The sequence below is a fragment of the Littorina saxatilis genome, linkage group LG9, assembly GCF_037325665.1.
Source record: "Littorina saxatilis isolate snail1 linkage group LG9, US_GU_Lsax_2.0, whole genome shotgun sequence".
Lineage (NCBI taxonomy): Eukaryota > Metazoa > Mollusca > Gastropoda > Littorinimorpha > Littorinidae > Littorina > Littorina saxatilis.
In genome coordinates, this window is record NC_090253.1 from 63995727 (window position 1) to 64020726 (window position 25000).

The 25000-nt window shown below is 41.1% G+C and overlaps 1 protein-coding gene across 1 annotated transcript; it reads left to right on the forward strand.

Annotated features, from left to right (window-relative positions):
- Positions 1-4264: 4264 nt before the first annotated feature.
- LOC138976800 (uncharacterized) lies at positions 4265-20206 on the forward strand. Its single transcript, XM_070349691.1, has 3 exons — positions 4265-5399; positions 9482-12480; positions 13678-20206. The coding sequence occupies exons 1-2, from the start codon at positions 5233-5235 to the stop codon at positions 10377-10379; spliced, it is 1065 nt and encodes a 354-aa protein (XP_070205792.1). The 5' UTR covers positions 4265-5232; the 3' UTR covers positions 10380-12480; positions 13678-20206.
- The last annotated feature ends 4794 nt before the right edge of the window (positions 20207-25000 follow it).

Sequence of the window (25000 nt, forward strand, 5' to 3'; positions counted from 1 at the left end):
CGCACGAACCCGCACGCACGCACACACACACATGCACACACACACACACACACACACACACACTGACACACGCAAACAAACACACACACACAAGCGGCACGCACGCACGCATACACAGTCAAAACCTGAGAGAGAGAGAGAGAGAGAATTGAATTGAATTGAATTGAATTGAAATTTATTTTACGAGGGTGACAGAATAAGCAATGTATACATGCTTCTTTTCATCCGGCCCTCGCCCATTGAGGGGTAACAAACAAGAAGAAATAAAAGATAAGTTTAACAATAGTACAAATGACATATTTACCATAATTAACATGTCAAGCAACCAATAAGACATTTTAAGATGCATTAGGATTCTTTAGCAATGCTTGAAAATTATATATAACAGGGAAATATGTGTTTGTATAGAAAAAAAAATATATTATATATAACAGAGAAATATGTGTTTGTAAAAAATCCTTCATGAATTATATATAATCATGTTTTTCAATATAATCAGAGAGTACAGTTATATTTTGCCAGCTGCTTGATAATAGTTTTTATAAGTTTTGTAAAAGAAACAGCATGTAATATTCCTTGAATGATATGTTTCATGAATTCGTGATTTAATTATATTTGGAATGGCGTTCCACATAATTATGATAGACTCGACTTGTACAGGTCAATTCTTGGAGTTGGTGTAATTAATTTGTTACATTTTCTATAATGATTTATTTTGAAATTTGAGGCAATGAGTGTAGGGGCATTCCCTGACATAATTCTATGCATCATCACACCTTTGTTATATGCAAATCTATCTTTGATAGGAAGAATTTGCAATCGTTTATAATCAGTCATGGAAAGAGATGTATTTTTTAAAATAATTAATTTAACAGCTCTTCTATGTAAACTGCCCAAGTGTTTCAAAGTATTTGCACTTGCAGAGTCCCACACTGTGGACGCATAGTCAATAGCTGACTGAATATGTGCCTGAAAAAACAGTTTTCTTGTGCGAAGGTCTAGAAAGTGTTTGATTTTTGATAACTGAAATATTTTTTTGGATGTGTTTTTACAAAGTGTATCTACATGTTTTGACCAAGACAGGTTATTGTCAATAGTTATTCCCAAGACTTTATGGCTATCAACTTCGGTAACATCTTGATTTCGTATTAGCAATGTCGGAAATTTAGATGTTAGATTTTGTCTTTTTTGCCTCGTGGTAAGTAGCATGCATTTAGTTTTATTTGGATTCAGTGACATATGGTTTAGTTCTGACCATTCAAGTAATCGTTCAATGTTTTCTTGGAGGATATTTGCTAGTTTATTAAGATCTTGGTGACTAGAATGAATTGTAGTATCATCTGCAAATAGTTCACACATGCATTTTACAAATAGAGGTAGGTCGTTTATATATATAGAAAATAGTAATGGACCAAGAATAGAACCTTGTGGTACTCCAAACCTTACTGGTTTTTTTTTTACAAGAGTATGATTGTTTCAGATAAGTACTTTGCTGTCTGTCTGACAGGAAAGATGTTAAAATGTTTATGGAATCTGTTGCAATTCCATAAATATCAAGTTTTTTGATAAGGAGTTCATGGTCAATTAGGTCAAAAGCTTTAGCAAAGTCAACAAATAGAGCAGCACAGAACTGATTATTATTAATGTTTGTCAGCCATTGGTCTACTAAACTAATAAGCGCTGTTTGACATGAGTGTTTTTGCCTAAAACCTGATTGATTATCATGGATCAATTTATTGTTCTCAAAGTGAGAAAGGATGTGTTTATTGATATGTTTTTCAAGAGGCTTTGAAAGGATTGATAGAATTGATATTGGTCTATAATTTGAAGGATTTGTAGTATCTCCTGATTTAAAGAGAGGAATCACTTTAGCCTGTTTGAATTGTTTAGGAAAATAGCTTTTGTCAATACAAAGGTTATAGATAAATGTCAATGTATCTGTGATAACTGGAGCTGCCATTTTTTTATAATGTTTGCATCCAGACCATCACGTGTTCCGGTTTGTTTTAGATGTTGAAGATGAGAGTAAACATCCAGTATAGTCATTGGTGGCAGTGTATGCTGAAAATGTATCTGTTTTGAATTGCAGTATTCCTTTAAATGTTCTAAATTATTTGACTGTGTCCGATCACAAGAAATTACTTTATCAGCAATTTTTGAGAAATGGTCATTGAGTGTATTTGCAGAAATGTCAATTATTTGTGAAGATTTTGTTGAAGTTTCTTTGTTTGTGAGTTGGTTAATTGCTTTCCAAATAGATTTTGAATCTTGTTTAGATGTAATGAGATGTTGAAAATAATGTTTACTTTTTCGTTTCAAGGAATTTACTTTATTTCTTTGTTGTGTGTACTCTTCGTGGGTACCATGTTGTTTTAAGAAGTCACGGTAATTTGCAGCATTTTCTATGTCTTGGTCGATCCATTTGGGTTTTTCTGTCTGCTTTACTCGATGTGTTTTCAGTGGTGCATGTTTATTGTAAATGATAATGAAAATAGATGTCCAAAACTCTAAAGCTTCGTCAGGATTTGTAAAATTGTAAGTATTTGAAAGTGGGCTATTTTTGAGATCAGAAAGAAATGCACTTTCACTGAAATGAGAGAATGAACGATATGTAATAGTTTTGTGACCAACCCTTGGAATTTTAACCCCTTTACGAGACCAAGTGATACAAATGGGAAAGTGGTCACTGACAGAAAAAAGGGTACACATGTTTCTTTGATATGACGTATTTCAGAAACATAAATATGATCAATGAGTGTTTTAGAATTGGGAGTAACTCTTGTTGGATTTTGGATCATTTGATGTATATTTAATAGATTAATAGTGTCCAACCAAGTTTTATTTTGTTTCAGAAGATCAATATTAAAATATCCTAGAAGAATTATTTCTTTTGATTCATTTGAAACTGTATCCATCATATCCATGAATTCATCATACCAGTGAACCTTTTCTGCTGGATTTCGGTAGCAAAAACCAACAATGATTGGTGCTGATCTTTTTAATCCTATTTCTAACCAAATGCATTCAACACCAGGTGTTTCAAGATGTTGAAGACGCTTGTAAATTATTGATTCGTTAATATAAACTAACAAGCCAGTTTCTAAGTGTTTTGTAGAATCTCTTCGTAATGTATTATAACCTGAAATGGAAATATCTGAATCAGGTATGATGTTAGATAGTCGAGATTCCGTAAAGCCAAAAATATGAAAGTTGTTACCGTTGTTTGAAAGTAAAGATAATATGTCTGTTATTTTGTTATATGCATGGTTAATGTTTAAATGGCCGATATGGAGTCCTTCTTTGAGAAGCCAATGATTTTGACAATTATTATTTGAAGATGCCATAAGATTAGTTTAGAAACCTAACAAAAATGTACGATGACGGAATATGGAGGAAGCTGAAATGTGTACAAATGAAATATAAACAATTATAAATTAAACAACACAGCTTACACTGTTTATTGTTGTATTCTTTGTATTCAGGTATTTTTTTTCCTCTATTTGTCCTTTTCTAGGTACATATTCTTAAAGCTTAAAACATGAACAGAAAGATGGACAGAGGACGGACAGACGAACGGAAAGATGGACAGAGGACGGACAGACGAACGGAAAGATGGACAGAGGACGGACAGACGAACGGAAAGATGGACAGAGGACGGACAGACGAACGGAAAGATGGACAGAGGACGGACAGACGAACGGAAAGATGGACAGAGGACGGACAGACGAACGGAAAGATGGACAGAGGACGGACAGACGAACGGAAAGATGGACAGAGGACGGACAGACGAACGGAAAGATGGACAGAGGACGGACAGACGAACGGAAAGATGGACAGAGGACGGACAGACGAACGGAAGGATGGACAGAGGACGGACAGACGAACGGAAAGATGGACAGAGGACGGACAGACGAACGGAAGGATGGACAGAGGACAGACAAACGAACGAACGACAAAAGGCTCATGCTTGATATCTTTTTTCTCGACATGTCTTGTTATAATTTGCTGACAGTCAGCATATTAGAAATAACTCATAATAACCACAGCCCAGTCTTACACACTAGCCTACCTTCTTTTCATACACTCACTTAATCACAAAGTCAAAACATAACAAGAAATTCCTCCGATAGGAACTACACCCCCGTCAAAGGGAAATAACCTTCTCAGTTGGTGGCAGTGAGAATGGTTATTTCCCTTTGACCAACGGGGGTGTCCGTCTATACCAGGCCTTGTATAATTTTAATCCACCAATAACTCCCTGGTCCCAATTTTTGTAAGGACCGTCTCAGGAATGTATAGAACCTGTTCACCAAGTTTGGTGACGATCGGTCCGTTCATTCTTGAGATCTACTTGCGAACACAAACACATCGAGTGAAACCTATACACACCCCTATACCGGGGGTGTAATAACACTCGTCCCAAGGCATTTCTTTCACACATGCATATCTGTACACACACATTCAAATCCACACTAAAGAGTAAAGAGCCCAGCCTTCTGCAGCTCACAGTTTATTTCAGAATCCTGTGGCTGTTGGTTAAGCCAACCCAGACCTGACGTTTACTGAAAAAAAACTAAAACTCGACCCAGTTCACATCGGGAATTCCCGTTTTCGTAGAATGTGCGATGTTTATCGCGTTACCAGAAACAGCTGTGAAAATTTTCCCGCGATCTGTGACGCCGCACACCCACAGCCAGCGCTTGCCACCGGCAGACAGACATTTTGCGGTGTGATAATATGATTGTTACGTCTGTACTGCATGTGTGTCAGTCGCGTTTTGAGCGCTTGGGAGGAAGCTTACTCACAGGTTTTGAAAACTCAGGCGTCGTATAGCTGTTCGGACTTGTTCACTGACGCTGACTATGCCCTAAAGAGTTTTTTCATCGACACATTGGTTAAAAACTTCTCCATACAGATCCGACTTTGTGTGATCCGGAACAGAGATCCCTTAACAGATCATTTAGAAAAGGATCGATTACAGGCATTACTGAACAGGACTTATGCAAATTAACTGACCCGCCGCCTTTTCAATTTCATTACATTGTCTGTGCAGTGCAGAGGTCTTTAGCTTGCAGGACGGTGTGCATGCCTTCGACAAGATTTGTATCTTGTGAGATATGTTCTACTATTTGTGTGATAATTAGATAAAAAAAAAACAAAAAAAAATTAAAAAAAACAACGAAGCGTAATCTTGAGTGTGATAAGATACGCGACAGGAGTTGTGTGATAAACATGACGGATGTAATGTGTGTGTCAGCGTGTTCGTTGCTAGTGGCGGTGATGGTGGTGGTGGGAGGAACACCAAGCAATAGACCAGAGGTCAGGCGGGATGTCCGGCAAGCCACGATCCACACGGCTACCTGTTCCACCGACAACGTGCCCACCAAAGACAATACGCAGTAAGTTTACAGTCTCTCAAAGACCTTTGATGATTAATGCGCACGCGCACGTGTGTGTATGTCAGTGTGTGTGTGTGTGTGTGTGTATGTGTGTGTGTGTGTGTGTGTGTGTGTGTGTGTGTGTGTGTGTGTGTGTGATTAATACGTGATTTTTGTCCTTTTCCGTTGATGTTATTCAGTCACTACTTTTAACGGTGTGTCCAGATAAACACGTCTTGCAACAACTTTGGACACGAAAAAGATGCCGTCTTTGGCCTTTATTTTATGATATTTTAAAAGCAAACAGTTTTAGAAATGAGAGCTTTAAAGAATCACTTTAAAGAAAAATGCATTTTTCAGTTGTCAGTTTGTAAAAGCAAAATTATATTTTACGTAAAACCGACACACAACAGAAATTCAAAGAGACGCGGGACTGTTTTTACCTTGCTACAACCGAGACTTCGCTGAGAGCGTGTTGAAGTTTGCTATTCCCCTGTCGACGTCTTGTCGCTTAAGGCCGGCAGAATATACCTGCACAGTTTCAGCAGCACAGACGACGCACTGCATATTACTGATGCTGCGATAGCGATTATGACCACCGTTCACGCAACCTGTCGCAGGCTGGGATAATCTGCAGGGCGTCGTCTGTCCTGCTGAAGTTACAAAGGAGAGCGCTAGCTATGTTCCGCCATCCATCACAAGGAGTGTGTAACAGCCAGCAGAACAAAAGGAAAGAGGAAACCTATGTATTACAGGCGGGCCACTGAGGAGCTTCTCAGAGGCTGAGGCTGAGTGATGAGACAAGTATTACGAAGAAAACAGAAAGTTGTTGAGTATTACAACATGTGAAATTGTTATACCCCCATTCCACACATCCGTTCTAGCTTGCTGAGGACGGCTGCCACAACGATGAGACGCTGCGCAAACGGCCGTTTTTTTCATCTTTGTGCAGCGTCTGATCGTAGTGGCGATTAATCAGGTGGTCCCTCGGTAACTGTTTACTCATTATATATGGATTAATACAATTATTGGTTGTTTTTGTGTGGCGGTCAATTCTCCCTTTGAAAAGGACGCATTAAAGGAATTTAATACCATGTATTTTATTTTGCACCAAAAGAACTTGATGAAGGAGTTTATAATACCATCGCACCCAGGGGAAGAACCATTTTTCATAATTTTTAAGGATGTCGATATCAAATAACCAAAGGGAAATAATCGCTCTTAATGCATACAACATGTGTAATAGAGTAAGCGAGAGTTGTACGGACCCTTTCTCCTGGCACCTGAGAGAATAACAAGCATTGAAATGAACAAGCGACTTTCATCATTCGTCGATAATTCAGTTAACGTCGTCGGCCTGGGCCAAGTCTCACTCCTCAGTTGCTGGAGGTTCCTGCAATCCCGTAGGAAATGGGCAGGGTCTTGTTCTGCCTCTCCACAGGGGCACAGGGGGGAGGGCACGGCACGCAATTTCTTGTGCAGATTTATTACTTGGTCAGGCCTTGAGAGTTGTTGGTAGCTGCCGTGTGTCGGAGGAGACTTGAGAGGTGTTGGTAGCTGCCGTGTGTCGGGGGAGACTTGAGAGGTGTTGGTAGCTGCCGTGTGTCGGAGGAGACTTGAGAGTTGTTGGTAGCTGCCGTGTGTCGGAGGAGACTTGAGAGTTGTTGGTAGCTGCCGTGTGTCGGAGGAGACTTGAGAGTTGTTGGTAGCTGCCGTGTGTCGGGGGAGACTTGAGAGTTGTTGGTAGCTGCCGTGTGTCGGGGGAGACTTGAGAGTTGTTGGTAGCTGCCGTGTGTCGGAGGAGACTTGAGAGTTGTTGGTAGCTGCCGTGTGTCGGAGGAGACTTGAGAGTTGTTGGTAGCTGCCGTGTGTCGGAGGAGACTTGAGAGTTGTTGGTAGCTGCCGTGTGTCGGAGGAGACTTGAGAGTTGTTGGTAGCTGCTGTGTGTCGGAGGAGACTTGAGAGTTGTTGGTAGCTGCCGTGTGTCGGGGGAGACTTGAGAGTTGTTGGTAGCTGCCGTGTGTCGGGGGAGACTTGAGAGTTGTTGGTAGCTGCCGTGTGTCGGAGGAGACTTGAGAGGTGTTGGTAGCTGCCGTGTGTCGGAGGAGACTTGAGAGTTGTTGGTAGCTGCCGTGTGTCGGAGGAGACTTGAGAGGTGTTGGTAGCTGCCGTGTGTCGGAGGAGACTTGACAGTTGCTGGTAGCTGCCGTGTGTCGGAGGAGACTTGAGCATAGATTTATGATTTTTTTTTATCTCTGTAGAACTGACTGCGTTTTCTTCCTGCTCGCCCTTTGCACCCAGTTTGGCCATTTTGTCCGCCTGTTCGTTCCCTCTTTGTCTGGGAGAAAATCTGATGATCGATATTGTGACACAGAAATCGACCAATGCAAGATGTCAGCGGCGTATAGTGCGTGTGCAAAAGATGGTTCGAATGTTGCACACAAGATATACATTGTTAAATTATAGATTTTAGCTGCATAATGTGTGATTCGGAGAAATAAAGGAATTTCTTGTATTACTTGTGTAGGGAAAAGTATCATGGAAAGGAGGTTGTAAGAAACACATCGTCAACAAAAGATGATAATCACTGTATCAAGTAGATCTTGGAGAAATCTCACAAATAATGTTGAAAGTGTGAAATCGTTCAACGTAAGACGTTAGCTGTGAAAGTGTAAAATCGTTCAACGTAAGACGTTAGCTGTGAAAGTGTGAAATCGTTCAACGTAAGACGTTAGCTGTGAAAGTGTAAAATCGTTCAACGTAAGACGTTAGCTGTGAAAGTGTGAAATCGTTCAACGTAAGACGTTAGCTGTGAAAGTGTAAAATCGTTCAACGTAAGACGTTAGCTGTGAAAGTGTAAAATCGTTCAACGTAAGACGTTAGCTGTGAAAGTGTGAAATCGTTCAACGTAAGACGTTAGCTGTGAAAGTGTAAAATCGTTCAACGTAAGACGTTAGCTGTGAAAGTGTGAAATCGTTCAACGTAAGACGTTAGCTGTGAAAGTGTGAAATCGTTCAACGTAAGACGTTAGCTGTGAAAGTGTGAAATCGTTCAACGTAAGACGTTAGCTGTGAAAGTGTGAAATCGTTCAACGTAAGACGTTAGCTGTGAAAGTGTAAAATCGTTCAACGTAAGACGTTAGCTGTGAAAGTGTAAAATCGTTCAACGTAAGACGTTAGCTGTGTAAGTGTGAAATCGTTCAACGTAAGACGTTAGCTGTGAAAGTGTAAAATCGTTCAACGTAAGACGTTAGCTGTGTAAGTGTGAAATCGTTCAACGTAAGACGTTAGCTGTGAAAGTGTGAAATCGTTCAACGTAAGACGTTAGCTGTGAAAGTGTAAAATCGTTCAACGTAAGACGTTAGCTGTGAAAGTGTAAAATCGTTCAACGTAAGACGTTAGCTGTGAAAGTGTGAAATCGTTCAACGTAAGACGTTAGCTGTGAAAGTGTGAAATCGTTCAACGTAAGACGTTAGCTGTGAAAGTGTGAAATCGTTCAACGTAAGACGTTAGCTGTGAAAGTGTAAAATCGTTCAACGTAAGACGTTAGCTGTGAAAGTGTAAAATCGTTCAACGTAAGACGTTAGCTGTGAAAGTGTAAAATCGTTCAACGTAAGACGTTAGCTGTGAAAGTGTAAAATCGTTCAACGTAAGACGTTAGCTGTGAAAGTGTAAAATCGTTCAACGTAAGACGTTAGCTGTGTAAGTGTGAAATCGTTCAACGTAAGACGTTAGCTGTGTAAGTGTGAAATCGTTCAACGTAAGACGTTAGCTGTGTAAGTGTGAAATCGTTCAACGTAAGACGTTAGCTGTGAAAGTGTAAAATCGTTCAACGTAAGACGTTAGCTGTGAAAGTGTAAAATCGTTCAACGTAAGACGTTAGCTGTGAAAGTTATCTTTCCTTCTCACGTATTCTTTGTAATTTTTCAGCAGAGCTCCTTTACCTTTGACCTGGTTCTTTCCAGTCCGTTTGGCATTCTATAGAGTCCACTGTTTAGCTGTTTGTCTGTTTGGCATTCTATAGAGTTCACTGTTTAGCTGTTTGTCTGTTTGGCATTCTATAGAGTCCACTGTTTAGCTTTTTGTCTGTTTTGTTTATTGCAGAATCATCAGCATTGCCTTGACCCGTCAAACTGAGTATCTCGCAAGCGTGTCATTCAGAAGCCCAAGAGCCCAAAGGAATGCGAGCTTTAACAAAACGGTGGCAGCAAGAGGCTGGCTAAACACGACTGGAACGTCCGATGTCAACGTCGGTCTTCTTCAATCTACATCGCTGGATCTACAGCATGATGACACCGAGTGCAAGTATAGGTACTCGATTGACCCAGGAGTGCCGCCAGTCGTTAAAGACGCCAGGGTAGCCGTCCTGCCGGCAAAGGTAATAACGTGGAACATTGACAGTACGCCTGGGGGCGCCTCTGCTGTTATTGAGTCGCCGATGGGAGAAGATCGGGAAGCTTCGTTTGATTCAGCTCAGAGCCCTTTAGACTCCCTTGAGTTCCTGCACCCCCAGCAACCCAACGACCCCACGATGTTCATTTGGCGTCACAGTCCTCACAAAGGCCTCATGACACTGACTGTCATCGCGCTCAGCGACTCTCCACTCGTCACCAACTCTGATCGCTTTGACTGCCGAGTGAAGATCAACAGCACGTACAGAGCGTGCGTCAATCCTTCCACAGAAGACCGTCAGGGAGATGGTCTGCAAGTGTGGCACATCGTTCTGATATGCCTGGCGTGTATCGTTGTCGTCGCTGTCATCTCTGTCGTTGGGGTTGTTCTCTTCGTCGTGTTACGTCGACGTCGCCAGAAAGATAGAGCAGCCATAGCAACCGATACAGCCGACAACAAGCCCAACGAGAGCAAGGAAGAAGACGAAGAGAGCAAAATGGCGGGACCCGTACAAGCTTCTGATGACGTCGGCATCAGACACAATGCAAACGACATCGCCAATGAATCTGACCTGGGTTTGCTGCGATCAAACCAGGAAGACCTCGCCTAAACTTTCCCACCCAGCCCGTGATACTGGATATCCTGACTTTTGGTACGCATTCACGAGTGGAGTTTTATCGCAGCTTGATTTTAGTAGTCAAAAACTTATAATAGGCAAACACTTTTTGATAACTGTCTTATCTGATATCTGAAGATAACCATGTGTCATGGGATTAAACCACTTAATTGTTCATTTGGCAACTTAAATGAGAGATTTCTGGTCTCAACCCTGAAGATATTTGATGGCCAGTGATTCTGGATATCCTGACTTTTGGCACGCAATCACGCGTGGAGTAGGTCTGCATCGCAGCTTGATTTTCATAGGCAAACACTTGTTGAAAATATTTGTAAAAGTTTTATCTGACATCTTAAGATAACGCTGTTTCATGGGGTTACTTCGTTCTTCATTTGCCGACTTAAATGAGAGATTTCTGGTCTCAACCCTGAAGATATTTGACAGCCAAAACTTCGACACTCTTTCCAAGATTTCAAATTACCCGCTACAAGCGTAGTAACGTTTAAGTGTACTCTGGATATTGGAGCATACGCTGCTAGTGCTGAGGTGCAAGAATTTCAAGCGAGTTTTTTAATCGTTATTTTGAATGATTGATACCGAGACAGCAACTGTTACCTGATCTCCACCTCTCCGCTGGTGATACTTTTAGCTGACCAGTGAAGAATATTGTTTTTTAGTGTTGGGCCAGCTAATTTATCTGAGAGGATAGTGCAAATACACATAGCAAAATATTGACTTGTTTGTCATCTTTCTCAATTTTGTTTATCGCTTACGGATCCGATGCCATACACTCTAAGATGGATTGGCAACAATGAGGAAGGGTACTTGCTTCCTGGAATCCCTGTGTGAGAAGAGACATCCTTCCATCGACGTCGTGGTTCAATGTGCTTTCCAGTAAAACCGTCGTTTGAAGTGTGCAGTGAAACTATTGAGGGTGAGGACCAAATCCACGCTAATGTGTCACGACAAATGTGACCCTCCACCACGAAATGAGTCGCATGTCACCTCGCGCGGTTCTGCGCTAGGCTTAATATAAGTCCGGAGAGTGTCTTGTAACAGTGTGAGGGTCACCTTAGTCACAGGCTTATAACTCAAACAGTTTTCGCTCTTTTCTAAAACGGGTTTCACCACTAGATAGAGCATAACAAACTCTTTAGGAAAATGTAAAAATATGATAATCATGCAAATTTGACATGCGACTCATTTCGTGGAGGAGGGTCACAAATACAGAAATCGCCCAGAAGCCTGTGGGTTAAGCCAACCCAGACCAGACGTTTATTGATAAATAAAAAAAAAATTCAACAAAATCTCGACCCACTTTTTGATTAGATCGGGATTTCCCGCTTTCGTAGAATGTGTGTCGCATTACGAGAACCAGCTGTAACAAAATTCCCCGCGATCTGTGACGCACACACACAGCCAGCGCTCTCCCCGGCAGAGAAGACATTTCACGGTGTGATAATATGTTACGTCTGTACTGCAAGTGTCTCAGTCGCGTTTTGGTCGCTTGGGAGGAAGCTTATTCACACGTGTTGAACACTCAGGCTACGGATGATTACGCGCGTTGTTAGCTGTTCGTTTGTTCACTGGCGCTGACTGTGCCCTGAAGACTTTTTCATTGACACATTGGTTGAACGCTTCTCTATACAGATCCGACTTTTTGTGCTCCGGAATAGAGATCCCTTAACGGATCATTCAATAAGAAGAATGACACTGTAGGCTCAACTGTACAGGACTTAGGCTCATTTAACATTAACATCCACCGCCTTTGCAATTTTACTGCATTGTCTGTGCAGTGCGCGGGTCCTTAGCCTGCTCTAGCAGGAACTGGAAGGTGTGCCTGCCTTCGACAAGAATTTTATCTTTGTGATTGTGCAATCATTCGACACGGCAAAAGCGGCGACCTAAAGAGATACATAGAGGTGATCAACATGATGGGTGAAACGTGTTTATCGTCGTGTGCGAGTTTCATGGTGGTGATTGTGGCGGTGAGCGGTGCGAGGCAGACGGGGTCTGTGGTTACCCTGAATGTCAGCGATGCTACAATAAACACCGCTACCTGTTCCACGAAAGACCTTCGGCGTGACCAATCGAAGTAAGTCTGTCTCAGAAACTTGCTGTTGTTCATGATGATGATGATGATGATGATGATGATTCTTTCTTTCTTTATTTGGTGTTTTACGTCGTTTTCAACCGTTCAAGGTTATATCGCGACGGAGGGAAGGGGGGAGATGGAATAGAGCCACTTGTCAATTGTTTCTTGTTCACAAAAGCACTAATCAAAAATTTGCTCCAGGGGCTTGCAACGTAGTACAATATATTACATTACTGGGAGAATGCAAGTTTCCAGTACAAAGGACTTAACATTTCTTACATAGGCTACTGCTTGACTAAAATCTTTACAAAAATTGACTATATTCTATACAAGAAACACTTAACAAGGGTAAAAGGAGAAACAGAATCCGTTAGTCGCCTCTTACGACATGCTGGGGAGCATCGGGTAAATTCTTTCTCGTCCCAACCAATATGGGACTCCCCCTAACCCGCGGGGGGGTGATGATGATGATGATGATATTGTGTCAGTGTCAGACTCAGAGTCAGTGTGTGTGTGTGTGTGTATGTGAATTGTTCAAACTTTTTTTTATCGTTGAAGAAAAACATTCTAATTGGTATTTTTCACTTCTTTGCTAGCGCATTCAAATAACTTTACAGTAAAACTCGTTTATAAGAAACTTGCATATTAAAGAAAATCTTGTTCACTGGAATCGGATTTTTGTCCCATACACACCATTGTAGGGCGTTTAATATTCCATTAACATGCTTCCATCAACACATTAAGTGTCCACTCAAAAATTATGATTCAGACCTGGCAAAATAGGAAATATGATGCGTAAAAGATCGTTATGGTGATACAGATTACGAAAAAACAATACATTATATATGTCTTAATGTTTCTTGTTATACTTATAGACGTATTTTTGCTGTACATCGCAATGGCAGGACAGAACAAAAACACAATATTAACCCAAATAGAAATACATAGCATGACGTTCATACACAAGCAAACACTTAGATAACACAGACAGGGATAATACAAACAAAAATTTAGACACTACGAGGAAATTGTATATAAAAAAAGTGTTCGTATTATATCTTTTCTTTCGTACGGATCATGTGACAGCCACTCGAATGCTTGACAGTCAAAGAATTATCCTGTACCTTAGAATGGATTGAGTTTTACCTCGGTGTTGCTTTCACTAATTTTATTTTACGTCTCTTGTGTTTATTGCAGAATCCAGAGCATAGATATGAACTGTGAAACGTTGAAGCAGGGCTCGTATCTGGCGCGTGTTTCAAGCAGACAAAGCACCGCCGTCAAGAACTCAAGCTGGAACAAGACGCTGGCGGCAAGAGGATGGCTAGACCAAACGCAGACATCTCTCATCAACATCGGTTTTCTGCAGACGACATTTTTAAATGTCCACTATGACAATGTCACCTGCCAGTACGTCTACGTAGATGGTGATGGTCATGCACCAATTACCAAGGGCGCATTGACAACAGTCCTTCCGGCAAAGAAAATGGAGTGGGAAATTGAAACCTCATCTGATACAGTCTCTGTCTTGGTCGGTTTGCCAAAAGGCGGAGACGAACGTGTTTTGTTCGATTCAGCCAAAGAAGATATGGACTCACTCCAGTTCAAGAATCCTGAGGAACCAAACGACCCCACCATGTACATGTGGCGCAAAGCCAGTGACCGTGACGTCATGACTCTGACTGTCATCGCGCTCAGCAACTCTCCGATCGTCACCAACTCTGACCGCTTTCAGTGCGAAGTGAACACCGGGAGCACGCACAGAGCGTGCATTTATTCTCATGCCCCTGGTGTCAGTCCGGAAGGTGGAATTCAAGGCTGGCACGTAGGCGTGATTGTCGGCGTGGTCTGTGTTGTGGCCGTTACCGTCGCAGCAGTCTGTGTCGTTCTCCGTCGTTGTCGGCGCGAAAGCAGTGTCCCTATCGCCGTTACTGACAACCAGGCCAACGTTAAGTTAGAGATGGCAGAACCGGTGCAGGCATCGGATGACGTCGACCTGAATGGTATTGAAGATGGTGTTGCTGATGATTCCGCACTACGGTTGGTGATGGTGGATGATAAAGAGACTGCCTAAATCAGCAGACACCCGGCACTCTGCCTGGACACACCGTCAACAGATCACGTGTTCTAGTGTGTTGTAGCGTATGGAGTTACTCTTGAAATTAACAACTATTATTATATTTGGCATCCTCAAACATACCTTTGTCCGTGGACTGAATCTTTTTGCGTTAGTTCTTCTTCTTGTTGTCGATCACACGTCTATACTGTGAGACCGGACAGCGCGACAAATGATGCCGTCTTCTCCACGTCCTACTTTCCTTCCTACAGCTGGCAGCGGAGGGGGACTACAGTTAGCCTCTGGTTAGTTGAAACACACTTCACGGTCTGAACAGAAGTTAGGCGTCGCTGGCTCAAGGTTCTATTAGAAATGCTATTCTGAGAGTGAAAGGACTACACCATAGACGTCAATGCAGTTTACACACATTTCATCGTGGCGCTTCAAAACGCAGAGAGCTGAATTAGAATCTTTGTTGATCGATAAATACACTTTTACTGATGTCTTTGTCCTGTGTTCTGAGTAGTCAGTGTATTGAGGGCTATAATGAGACACCCTGAAAGCTAACAGGAATGGAGAATACTGAGACTGTGGTGTACAATCATTCCACTTGGGTACGTACCAAAAATCAACAGCGTGGCTTCTCCCGGTACACGGTGCTATTTGTTTTGATCTTTATTAATTTTACAGATTGAAAAAGGTGTCGGTGAGAACATCTTAAGCTATAGCTTCCCTGAGCAAATGTAGCCGATATCGAAAAAGCAGATTTTGTATTCATGAATTAATGTTCTCACTGACACCTCAGTCAATCTGTAAAATGAATAAAGATGGACCAAAGACTGTAAACCATCCAAGACTGTAGCCATTGAAGAAAACATGGACTTTCCTCTCATTTGTCAGATGTCCAATGTTCAGAGATGGTTCAAGGAATGACTTTTTCTGCTTTGTTTATCGACGTGTCTGTCGTGGTGAACTTTCGTATAAACGCTGCCGCATGCAGTTGTCCGTTTGTTCATTTGACACAACATCGTGTCAAGAGCAAATAGAGACAACATCGTGTGATGAGCCAATTGCCCCAACGGTCCCTGGCACAGTTGTTGAGGTGATGCTCGGTTCAGCCTGTACAGAGACTTTCCTATCTTGTCAACTATGAATGGACACCCGTGCGCGATGCACCAGTTTTAGTGTGAGCGGTTTTATGACTGTACTGTAACAGACGTGTTGTAACATGACAACCTCTGATGCGATGTTGTGAGAAACAGGCGCAGAAAACGCTGGCGACTTCAACTTTGTAGCCGTGACGTTATAAACCACTGTGGAGTATCGTCCGCAATATCTCCACGTGATACCTTGGCTTGAGATCTACAAATGGAAGACTGACACCAGTACCTATAATATATATATATCTACTGTGTTAGTGCTTTTGTCCCGTTTTTGTTTAGATTGAGTTAAGTTGGGCTGGGTGGATAATTGGGTCAGTTACGTTTGGTTTGATTTAATAATAATAATAATGCAAACTTTTATAGCGCTATTCTAGAAAATTGTCTACTCTTAGCGCTTTACAATACATACATCGACCAAGCATACTATACACGCACAGGCAAAGAAACCGACCAAACATAACCAACAAACTATACATGCACAGGCAGAGAAAACGACAGGGTTTGGGTTTGCTTCCTTTGCTATTGTATAGGCCTAAGGCGATGTATTTTTTTGAGCCTGTGTTGCGGTTTGTACTTTGTGAAACCACATTTTGTTAACACTTACACACAGTTTAAGGCCCCCCCAAAAATAGGTGTGGTTACGGTAACATAGTCAAAAAAAATAGGGTAGGAAGGTAGGCAATCACTTTTTTTTTTTAACTTTTTTTTTCTAATGTGTACAAATTAAACCTACTTGACAGGGAAATAAGTGTGCGACTCGAGCGCTTTCGCTTTCATTGCGTTTTCTGCACTCGTTTTCTTGTTTTTTGTGGGTTTTTTTGACAAATGTAATAAAAAGTTATGGGGTCGGCCCCTAAAGATAGGGTAGGTCGGGTTACCGTAACCACACCTATTTTTTTTTTAGGCCTAAACTGTTTACGTGTGCCAGTGTGTGAATGTTTGTGTCGTGCAGTGAACACCCAGACCCCTTCACCCTACCCTTTCATACACACACACAATGACAAGGAAATGTGCATACACACAGTTTCTTTCAGCGATTTCTTAACCAGTATCAAAACAGACTACAATGCCTTTTCTCCATAAATGTCGTCTTTTTTCAGAAAAGAATGAACCTTTTGTCAAATCTGAGTGCAATTCACTCTTGAATAATGCGCAGCGGAATCTAGTCATTTGATGATGTCTGTAGGATATAGTCTCGGTGGTTAGACACTACTATCACGACAGAAAGAGCTTTTCTTCTTTTGCTTTGCTATGGAAGTGGCGAGGATTTTGCTTATTTTTAGTCCAATACTTTTAAGCACTGTCTGACTGATAAGATTTAAAATAGTACTGTCAAAAGCAGAGTTTGATACCACTTTCCGTATACAAACTCTTCTGTAAGCTTTTAAGTTTTGTACTCTGTAAGCACATTTAAGTGCATTTCCCTTCTGTTACTTATTATTCTGAATATTAATTGATTTTGAGGGGTGAGGATGGCGGGTCGTGAGAGTACGGCATGGATGGCGACTGAATTTAGCATTAATATACAGTAGTAGTATCTTCTTTTCAATCACAGTCGACAAAATAAATGGCATACAAGTAACTCACTTCAGTTGTCAGCACGCCACGATGAGACTTATGGAGACACAGCTTCACAAATATTACAGTAACAGTTTCATTTCAAGTCTCAAACTACGCCAGTAAGAGTGTCTCAATATACCCCCCCTTCATATTCAAACGGCAGCTTCGTATATCAACACATACTACTGCAGAGAGAGAGAGAGAGAGAGAGAGAGAGAGAGAGAGAGAGAGAGAGAGACAGAGAGAGACAGAGACAGAGACAGAGAGATAGAGAGAGACAGAGACAGAGAGAGACAGAGACAGAGAGAGAGTAAGTATTGATGCATTTTCATTTATGTTCCAAAAATTACAATTTAAACATTTTGTTTGTGTATATCGATGTCTTGCCTTTATAAGCGTGTTTTGGGTTTCTGATGTTGATGTTGTTGTTGCTGCTGCTCGTTTCTACTTTGAATGAATGCAACCTACACCGTTTATTTCAAATAAGTGTTACTTTTTGATGGACTTGGAGTTGAGTCCGTGTGACCATTGTCTTGTATGTTTGTTTGTTTGATATCAGTTCCAACATGTGTTTGCCATGCTGCTTCTGTTGTAATGTTCAATAACTTTTAATGTCCAGCGTGTAAGACTGTCACTGTCAGTGCTGTTCATGACTTGATGTCTGCTGTCCACCTTGACTGCTCCTTACACACACAGTCATGGCATGGGTACACACAGTCATGGCATGGGTACTGCCAGCTTCCATATACCCCTCCTACATATTTGTTCTCTAAATATTTTAGTGTTTGTGTGTGTGCTCACAATCTGAATTGTACAATTGTCATGTTTTGTTCACATGAAAGCCAGTGGTTAGACATTTTCTCGTTAAGTTTGTATTAAGACAGTATTCGTGTATTATTAAGCAGAACCAGTGTTTTCTGTGGAGAGAGAGAGAGAGAGAGAGAGAGAGAGAGAGAGAGAGAGAGAGAGAGAGAGAGAGAGAGAGAGAGAGAGAGAGAGAGAGAGAGAGAGAGAGAGAGTTTCTCGTTAAGTTTGTATTAAGACAGTATTCGTGTATTATTAAGCAGAACCAGTGTTTTCTGTGGAGAGAGAGAGGGGGAGAGAGAGAGAGAGAGAGAGAGAGAGAGAGAGAGAGAGAGAGTTTCTCGTTAGGTTTGACAGTATTCGTGTATTATTAAGCAGAACCAGTGTTTTCTGTGGAGAGAGAGAGGGAGAGAGAGAGAGAGAGAGAGAGAGAGAGAGAGAGAGAGAGAGAGAGAGAGAGAGAGAGAGAGAGAGAGAGACAGACAGACAGACAGAGAGAGACAGACAGACAGAGACAGACAGACAAACAGACAGACAGACAGAGAGGGAGAGACAGAGGAACAGATAGAGAGGGACAGATAGAGACAGACAGTGAGATAGAAAGAGGGAATGCTGATCCACAAAGAGACACACAATGTGAGAGATCCTGTTTCTGATCCCATGCCCCATTCCCGACACATAGCCACCACCACCACCACCACCACCACAACCACCACCCTTCTCACCCCGCCTGCACGTTTTATACTGGAACTGAAACCGATGGCGATGCCGAGCCATCAAAGATAAAGATTACATTATATTCTCATTTATGCATCCGCAATGCACCGCACATTGTCGGGAACACCGTACAGCAGTCTGTGTCTGTAGGTGCTCTAGACATCCAGTCATCGTCTGAATAGTCATGGCCTAACTTAACAAACTATCAGTATGTTAGATAATTGTTTGTTTCGGTTTCGTCCTCCTATTGTTCTATTCAAGCAACTAGAATTTAAACCAGGGCGTGCACACTTACTTGTAAACACGGAAAACCATGCACCAACATAGTCCGGGGGAAAATGCTTATGGTAGGAAGCAACTTGCGAGAGTGTTCTCAGCCCGCCTACACGTTTTATACAGGAACCGAAACCGATGCCGAGCCATCAAAAAGAAGGATTACATTATATTCTCATGTATGCATCCGCAATGCACCGCACATTGTCGGGAACACCGCACAGCAGTCTGTGTTTGTAGGTGACCTAGACATCCAGTCATGGGAGCTATCTTAACAAACTATCAGTATGTACTTGCGAGAGTGTTTGAATTTATTTTTATTTATTTTATTAATGTTTGGTCCGTGCCTACAAACTGGCATCGACCATATCGAATCCGTTGCATCAACATATTTTACACCTAATTCCACATCAACCACAACCAGCATAGCATGTCGTGTGGGATAGTACTGCATAGCATGTCGTGTGGGATAGTACTGCATAGCATGTCGTGTGGGATAGTACTGCATAGCATGTCGTGTGGGATAGTACTGCATAGCATGTCGTGTGGGATAGTACTGCGCTTAAGTTGTTTATGCAAAAAGCGAAGGTTGGGGCTTGCTGCACGACGTGTGTTTGCATCGGAATAAATATGCATAATGATCTTGTTTACATTGCATAATGCGTTTGATTTTCGTTTGTTGAAATGCATGGTGAAATGATTCCTCTTTGTCCGAGCAAGGTGTTTGGAAAAACAATCATGTTCGAGCTGGGATTGTTCACAGCTAATCTGCATGTAGAGTGGCAATAAAAAATAAAAAATAAAAAAAGAACAAGAAAAAAACCTATAATATATACGAGCTAAGTGTCAGTACTTCTGGCTTTGAAGTGTTGCTTCGTAGCGTTGTGTCGTATTTAATGCCAATGCTGTGCATGGCATTTGTGTGTTGGAGTTTGTAAGTGATTGTGCGAACAGAGGAGTTTAAGTGGAAACAAAAACGTGAATGACATATGTTTGTAAATTACAACATTTATTAAAAGGAAAACCTACACATTGGTGCCAATTATACGTTGCATTGCTTGTGACAAACATAGTTCTGTGTAATTTGCTGTTGGTGCAAGTATAGTACACCTCCTGTGAGAATGAGTTCATCCGAATGAAAAGCTCAACTAGACCATTAGTTTTGTGTGTGTGTGTGTGTGTGTGTGTGTGTGTGTGTGTGTGTGTGTGTGTGTGTGTGTGCGTGTGTGTGTGTTCGTGCGTGAGAATAATGAGACATTCACACAAAGAATCTTTCCCAGGTAAACCTACTTCACCAGCACAATGCACATGGCCCATGTCGCCGCGATCATGTTACTAACGTTCTATGGTCACGTCATGTTTATTCATCTTCCTTCTACAAAACAAAGGGAGGGGGATAGGGGTGGAGGCCGAAGGGAGGGCGGGGGCAAGGTAATATTTTTAGTGTATTCAAATCCGTTCCAAATGCAACCCGCAGCCGGACTTGCAGAAGCAGACTTCGTGAGATATATGTGAAAGCAGGAAGAAAAATGTTTAGGCAAAAAAAAAATAGGTCTGTTTACGGTAACATAGGCCAAAAAAATAGGGTCGGTAGGTTGGGATTTTTTTATTTTTTTTTTCTCCAAAAAACCATATTTTTACGTGTTTTTTTTCTTCTTTTTTTTCCCCCAAATGCCAAAAAAAAAAGTCTAGGGTCGCGCGAAAAAAATAGGGTCGGTCGGGTTACCGTAAACAGACTTTTTTTTTTGGCCTTATGCGGACACGAATGACCCGCGTGTTCTGTAATGTAGCATGGCCGGAAGCTTTTCCAGAAACTTCAGAATTCAGCTGATAGGCCGACTTGGGGGCTCCCCTTTCCAGTCAGTTTTTGGAACGAAACTTATCTCTGTCTTTGACCTTATCATTTGGTGTTTTACGTAATAGGATGGAAAACCCAAACAGTTTTCGGCGCTTAAGACTAGTGTAGAATCCACGCAATATGAATGCCATGATCATAATTATGTTTTTCCCAGTACAGGCTCAGTACAGGAGCGTGTCCGTTATTCAAGAATGGTTTGAAATGACGGAAGTTCCGCCTGTAAATAGGGCAGTCACACAGTATCACTATCATGCCTTCAATTCATTGAGTATCACATCAGCATTTCTCAAAAACTTGTTTCAAAGCGTGTTTTCAAAATTCCAATATCAACTCCCGCTGATATGTTTTGACACTGTTGTGCAGTTGTAAGAAAGTGTTGGCCTTGAAAAGCTGTACATTGTATTATGGTTATGCTTCATAATAGCCTGACCCCCGTTCAGCGGTACATGTATTCAGATTTAGATTCACTGGCCCCAATAACTGTCTAGACTGGAGAAAAATATGAATACATTTTAGATTTTTGTCATAGAAGCGCAGTATAGAATTCAGTCCAAGAATATGAGTGTTTGCTTCTCTACATGTCGTAGTACAGAATTCAGAACGAGAATATGAGTGTTTGCTTCTCTACATGTCGTAGTATAGAATTCAGTACAAGAATATGAGTGTTTGCTTCTCTACATGTCGTAGTATAGAATTCAGTACAAGAATATGAGTGTTTGCTTCTCTACATGTCGTAGTACAGAATTCAGTACACGAATATGAGTGTTTGCTTCTCTACATGTCGTAGTATAGAATTCAGAACGAGAATATGAGTGTTTGCTTCTCTACATGTCGTAGTATAGAATTCAGTACAAGAATATGAGTGTTTGCCTCTCTACATGTCGTAGTATAGAATTCAGTACAAGAATATGAGTGTTTGCCTCTCTACATGTCGTAGTATAGAATTCAGAACGAGAATATGAGTGTTTGCTTCTCTACATGTCGTAGTATAGAATTCAGTACAAGAATATGAGTGTTTGCTTCTCTACATGTCGTAGTATAGAATTCAGTACAAGAATATGAGTGTTTGCTTCTCTACATGTCGTAGTATAGAATTCAGTACACGAATATGAGTGTTTGCTTCTCTACATGTCGTAGTATAGAATTCAGTACACGAATATGAGTGTTTGCTTCTCTACATGTCGTAGTATAGAATTCAGTACACGAATATGAGTGTTTGCTTCTCTACATGTCGACCAGTTAAGTAGCATTTCCTGGTGTTTTCTTTGCTGCTGTTATCTCCGCGAAATAAGACACAGGTAACTGATCGTCTGTTTTGACTCCAGGCGGGAATACTTCCTGGGAAGATAAACTGTGTGATTAGGAAGCTGGCAGCCAACACGTGAGATTCGAAACGTTAACGATGCATTACCAGATCGTATTATCTCAGGTCGCTTGGACCAAGGCATGGTATCTTTTCGCCGGTCCTAGAGGCGCCATTAAATCTTGCCTAGATTATCTTGGAAGAGATTTATTCAGGACTTTGGTTTAAACAGTGTTTTATTTCTTATTTACATACTCATGGAACTTAGATACATTCATGAATATAACAACAACAACAACAACAACAACAACAACAACAACAACAACAACAACAACAACAACAGGCCTACGGTTGGTGGTGGGGTCTATAACACAACTTACAATCATTAATAAGTAAACAAACGGCAGACAGTAATGTTAGATACATAATATGCAACAGCAACAAAAGTTAATTAGTTAAACACAAAAATATCATCCAAATAAACAAGAAGGAAGACAATTGGGAAAACTAACCAGAAGTTAGCTGCTTAGCACAGATAACATTTAGATTATTTTATAAAGGAAGAGCAGACTTGGGGAGAGAGAGAGAGAGAGAGAGAGAGAGAGAGAGAGAGAGAGAGAGAGAGAGAGAGAGAGAGAGAGAGAGAGAGACGCTTTGAATTGACGCTTTGAGAGTTTATTGTCCTCAGCTTTAAAAGCCCTTTAGACAAGGGGATATAATTTACAGAAGAAATAAACATAACCATCTCTGCAAACACATCCACACACACACTCCTCTCTCTCTCTCTCTCTCTCTCTCTCTCTCTCTCTCTCTCTCTCTCTCTCTCTCTCTCTCTCTCTGCCACACACACAAACGTACGCGCGCGCTCACACACGGATTCTCCTTCCCAGTTGCATAATCATCATACAATAATGTGTGACAGAGAGAGAGAGAGAGAGAGAGAGAGAGAGAGAGAGAGAGAGAGAGAGAGAGAGAGAGAGAGAGAGAGAGAGAGAGAGATTGACATTGACAATGACAAATCTTTATTTTTCGAGGGTAGCAAGAATAAGCATAGATATGATTTTTTTGCAGAGAGAGGAAAAGAGAGAGAGGGAGGGAGGAAGGGAGAGAGAGAGGGAAAGAGAAAGAGAGAGAGAGAGAGAGAGAGAGGGAGAGAGAGAGAGAGAGAGAGAGAGAGAGATGTTTGTCTATGTATGACAACAGAACTTGTCTGGGATAAGACCTTCCTCACGTTGCAAGAAACAAACAAGAACCTGGCTGCTTTCTGTGCATAACATTGTTGAGTTGTTTTTATGGTTTTTACCCAAATAATGTTGTAAATGACACCTATATCAATGTGTGTTGTGATACCGTGCACTAAGAAATATTGCTTGTATGCGTTTCTGGTGAAAACTGTCTCAATTTCTTTTTGTTCTTTTTCTTACACAATTACACATTATCCTGCATACGTGCGAGAGACACCCGTGAGATAATAATCGTTCAAATCTCACGTGTGTATATCATGTAAATGAGGTCATGCCAAGCAAGTCTGACAGGGACCTGTTTTTCCACTGCTTATGATGCCAAAGTAACCGAGACAAACGTCATTATAGAAACAAAAATTGCGCTCGCTAATTACCCTCGATGAATCTTTAGAACTAACACGTCACGCCACGTTTTCAGAGTGACGTTTCTTTGCTTTGACGTAATAGATTGCACGAGGCTTTAGAAGAGATCGAGGTTCCAAAACAAGCGTCTTTAATTTATCTGCCTCGACTGCAGGACACTTTCAGTAAAATACCCGTAAGTACAGTATGTAGGATAAACAGAATACTACATGGCTTGCTGTGTCGTACCAGATTTACACTCGTTGCTTTTTCAGAGGCTCTGTTATACCTGAAAATCGACCCTAGGGAAAATATGGACGATATTCAGAACTCGGAGTGTGTAACTATATTTAATGACCGGTAATTTTTAATGAGTGGGGGCATTTTGACCAATCACAGGATCTGTTTCATTAAAACGCCAACTTGATTGAATTACAATTAACGTTAATCGGCGTAATTACATATTTGCTTTGTTCGCACTGATGTGAAAAAATCTACAAATACCGGTATAAGTTACAATATTTTTTTTATAGCGGTATGCTTGTAATAATTAACAGCATTTTCTGTGCCGTTTTGATATGTTTGAAAGAGCAACCACAGTGCTGTTAATTCCGGTACGTCAGTGTTGTATGTTTGTTGTTGTTCTGATATATATGTGTTCTCATAATATTTGTTATTTTGATGAGATGTGTTCATTGCTCGACCATTTCTTGTTCTGGAATGTTGGAAGTTTTTTTCTTTTTAAACTATTGAGGGACCAACACCTTATTGTAATGAGTGCGCGTTCCAAACGCACTGATCTCTTTTGCCACTTTTGTGTCACCTAGCATAATGCATACTCTTGTACCCTTGTTCAATGTTGAAATTGTTTGTGTCACCTAGCATAATGCATACTCTTGTACCCTTGTTCAATGTTGAAATTGTTTGTGTCACCTAGCATAATGCATACTCTTGTACCCTTGTTCAATGTTGAAATTGTTTGTGTCACCTAGCATAATGCATACTCTTGTACCCTTGTTCAATGTTGAAATTGTGTAACGGCGTAATATATATTGCATGACACTTGTTGACTTTTACAGAAGCTGTACATTTGACCACACGCGACATTGACATTAGACTAGCGCAAAATTATAGTCTTTTTTTGTATATATTATAATTTGATTTATGTTGCTCAATTTTGGACCTGAGGCTAAATTTTCT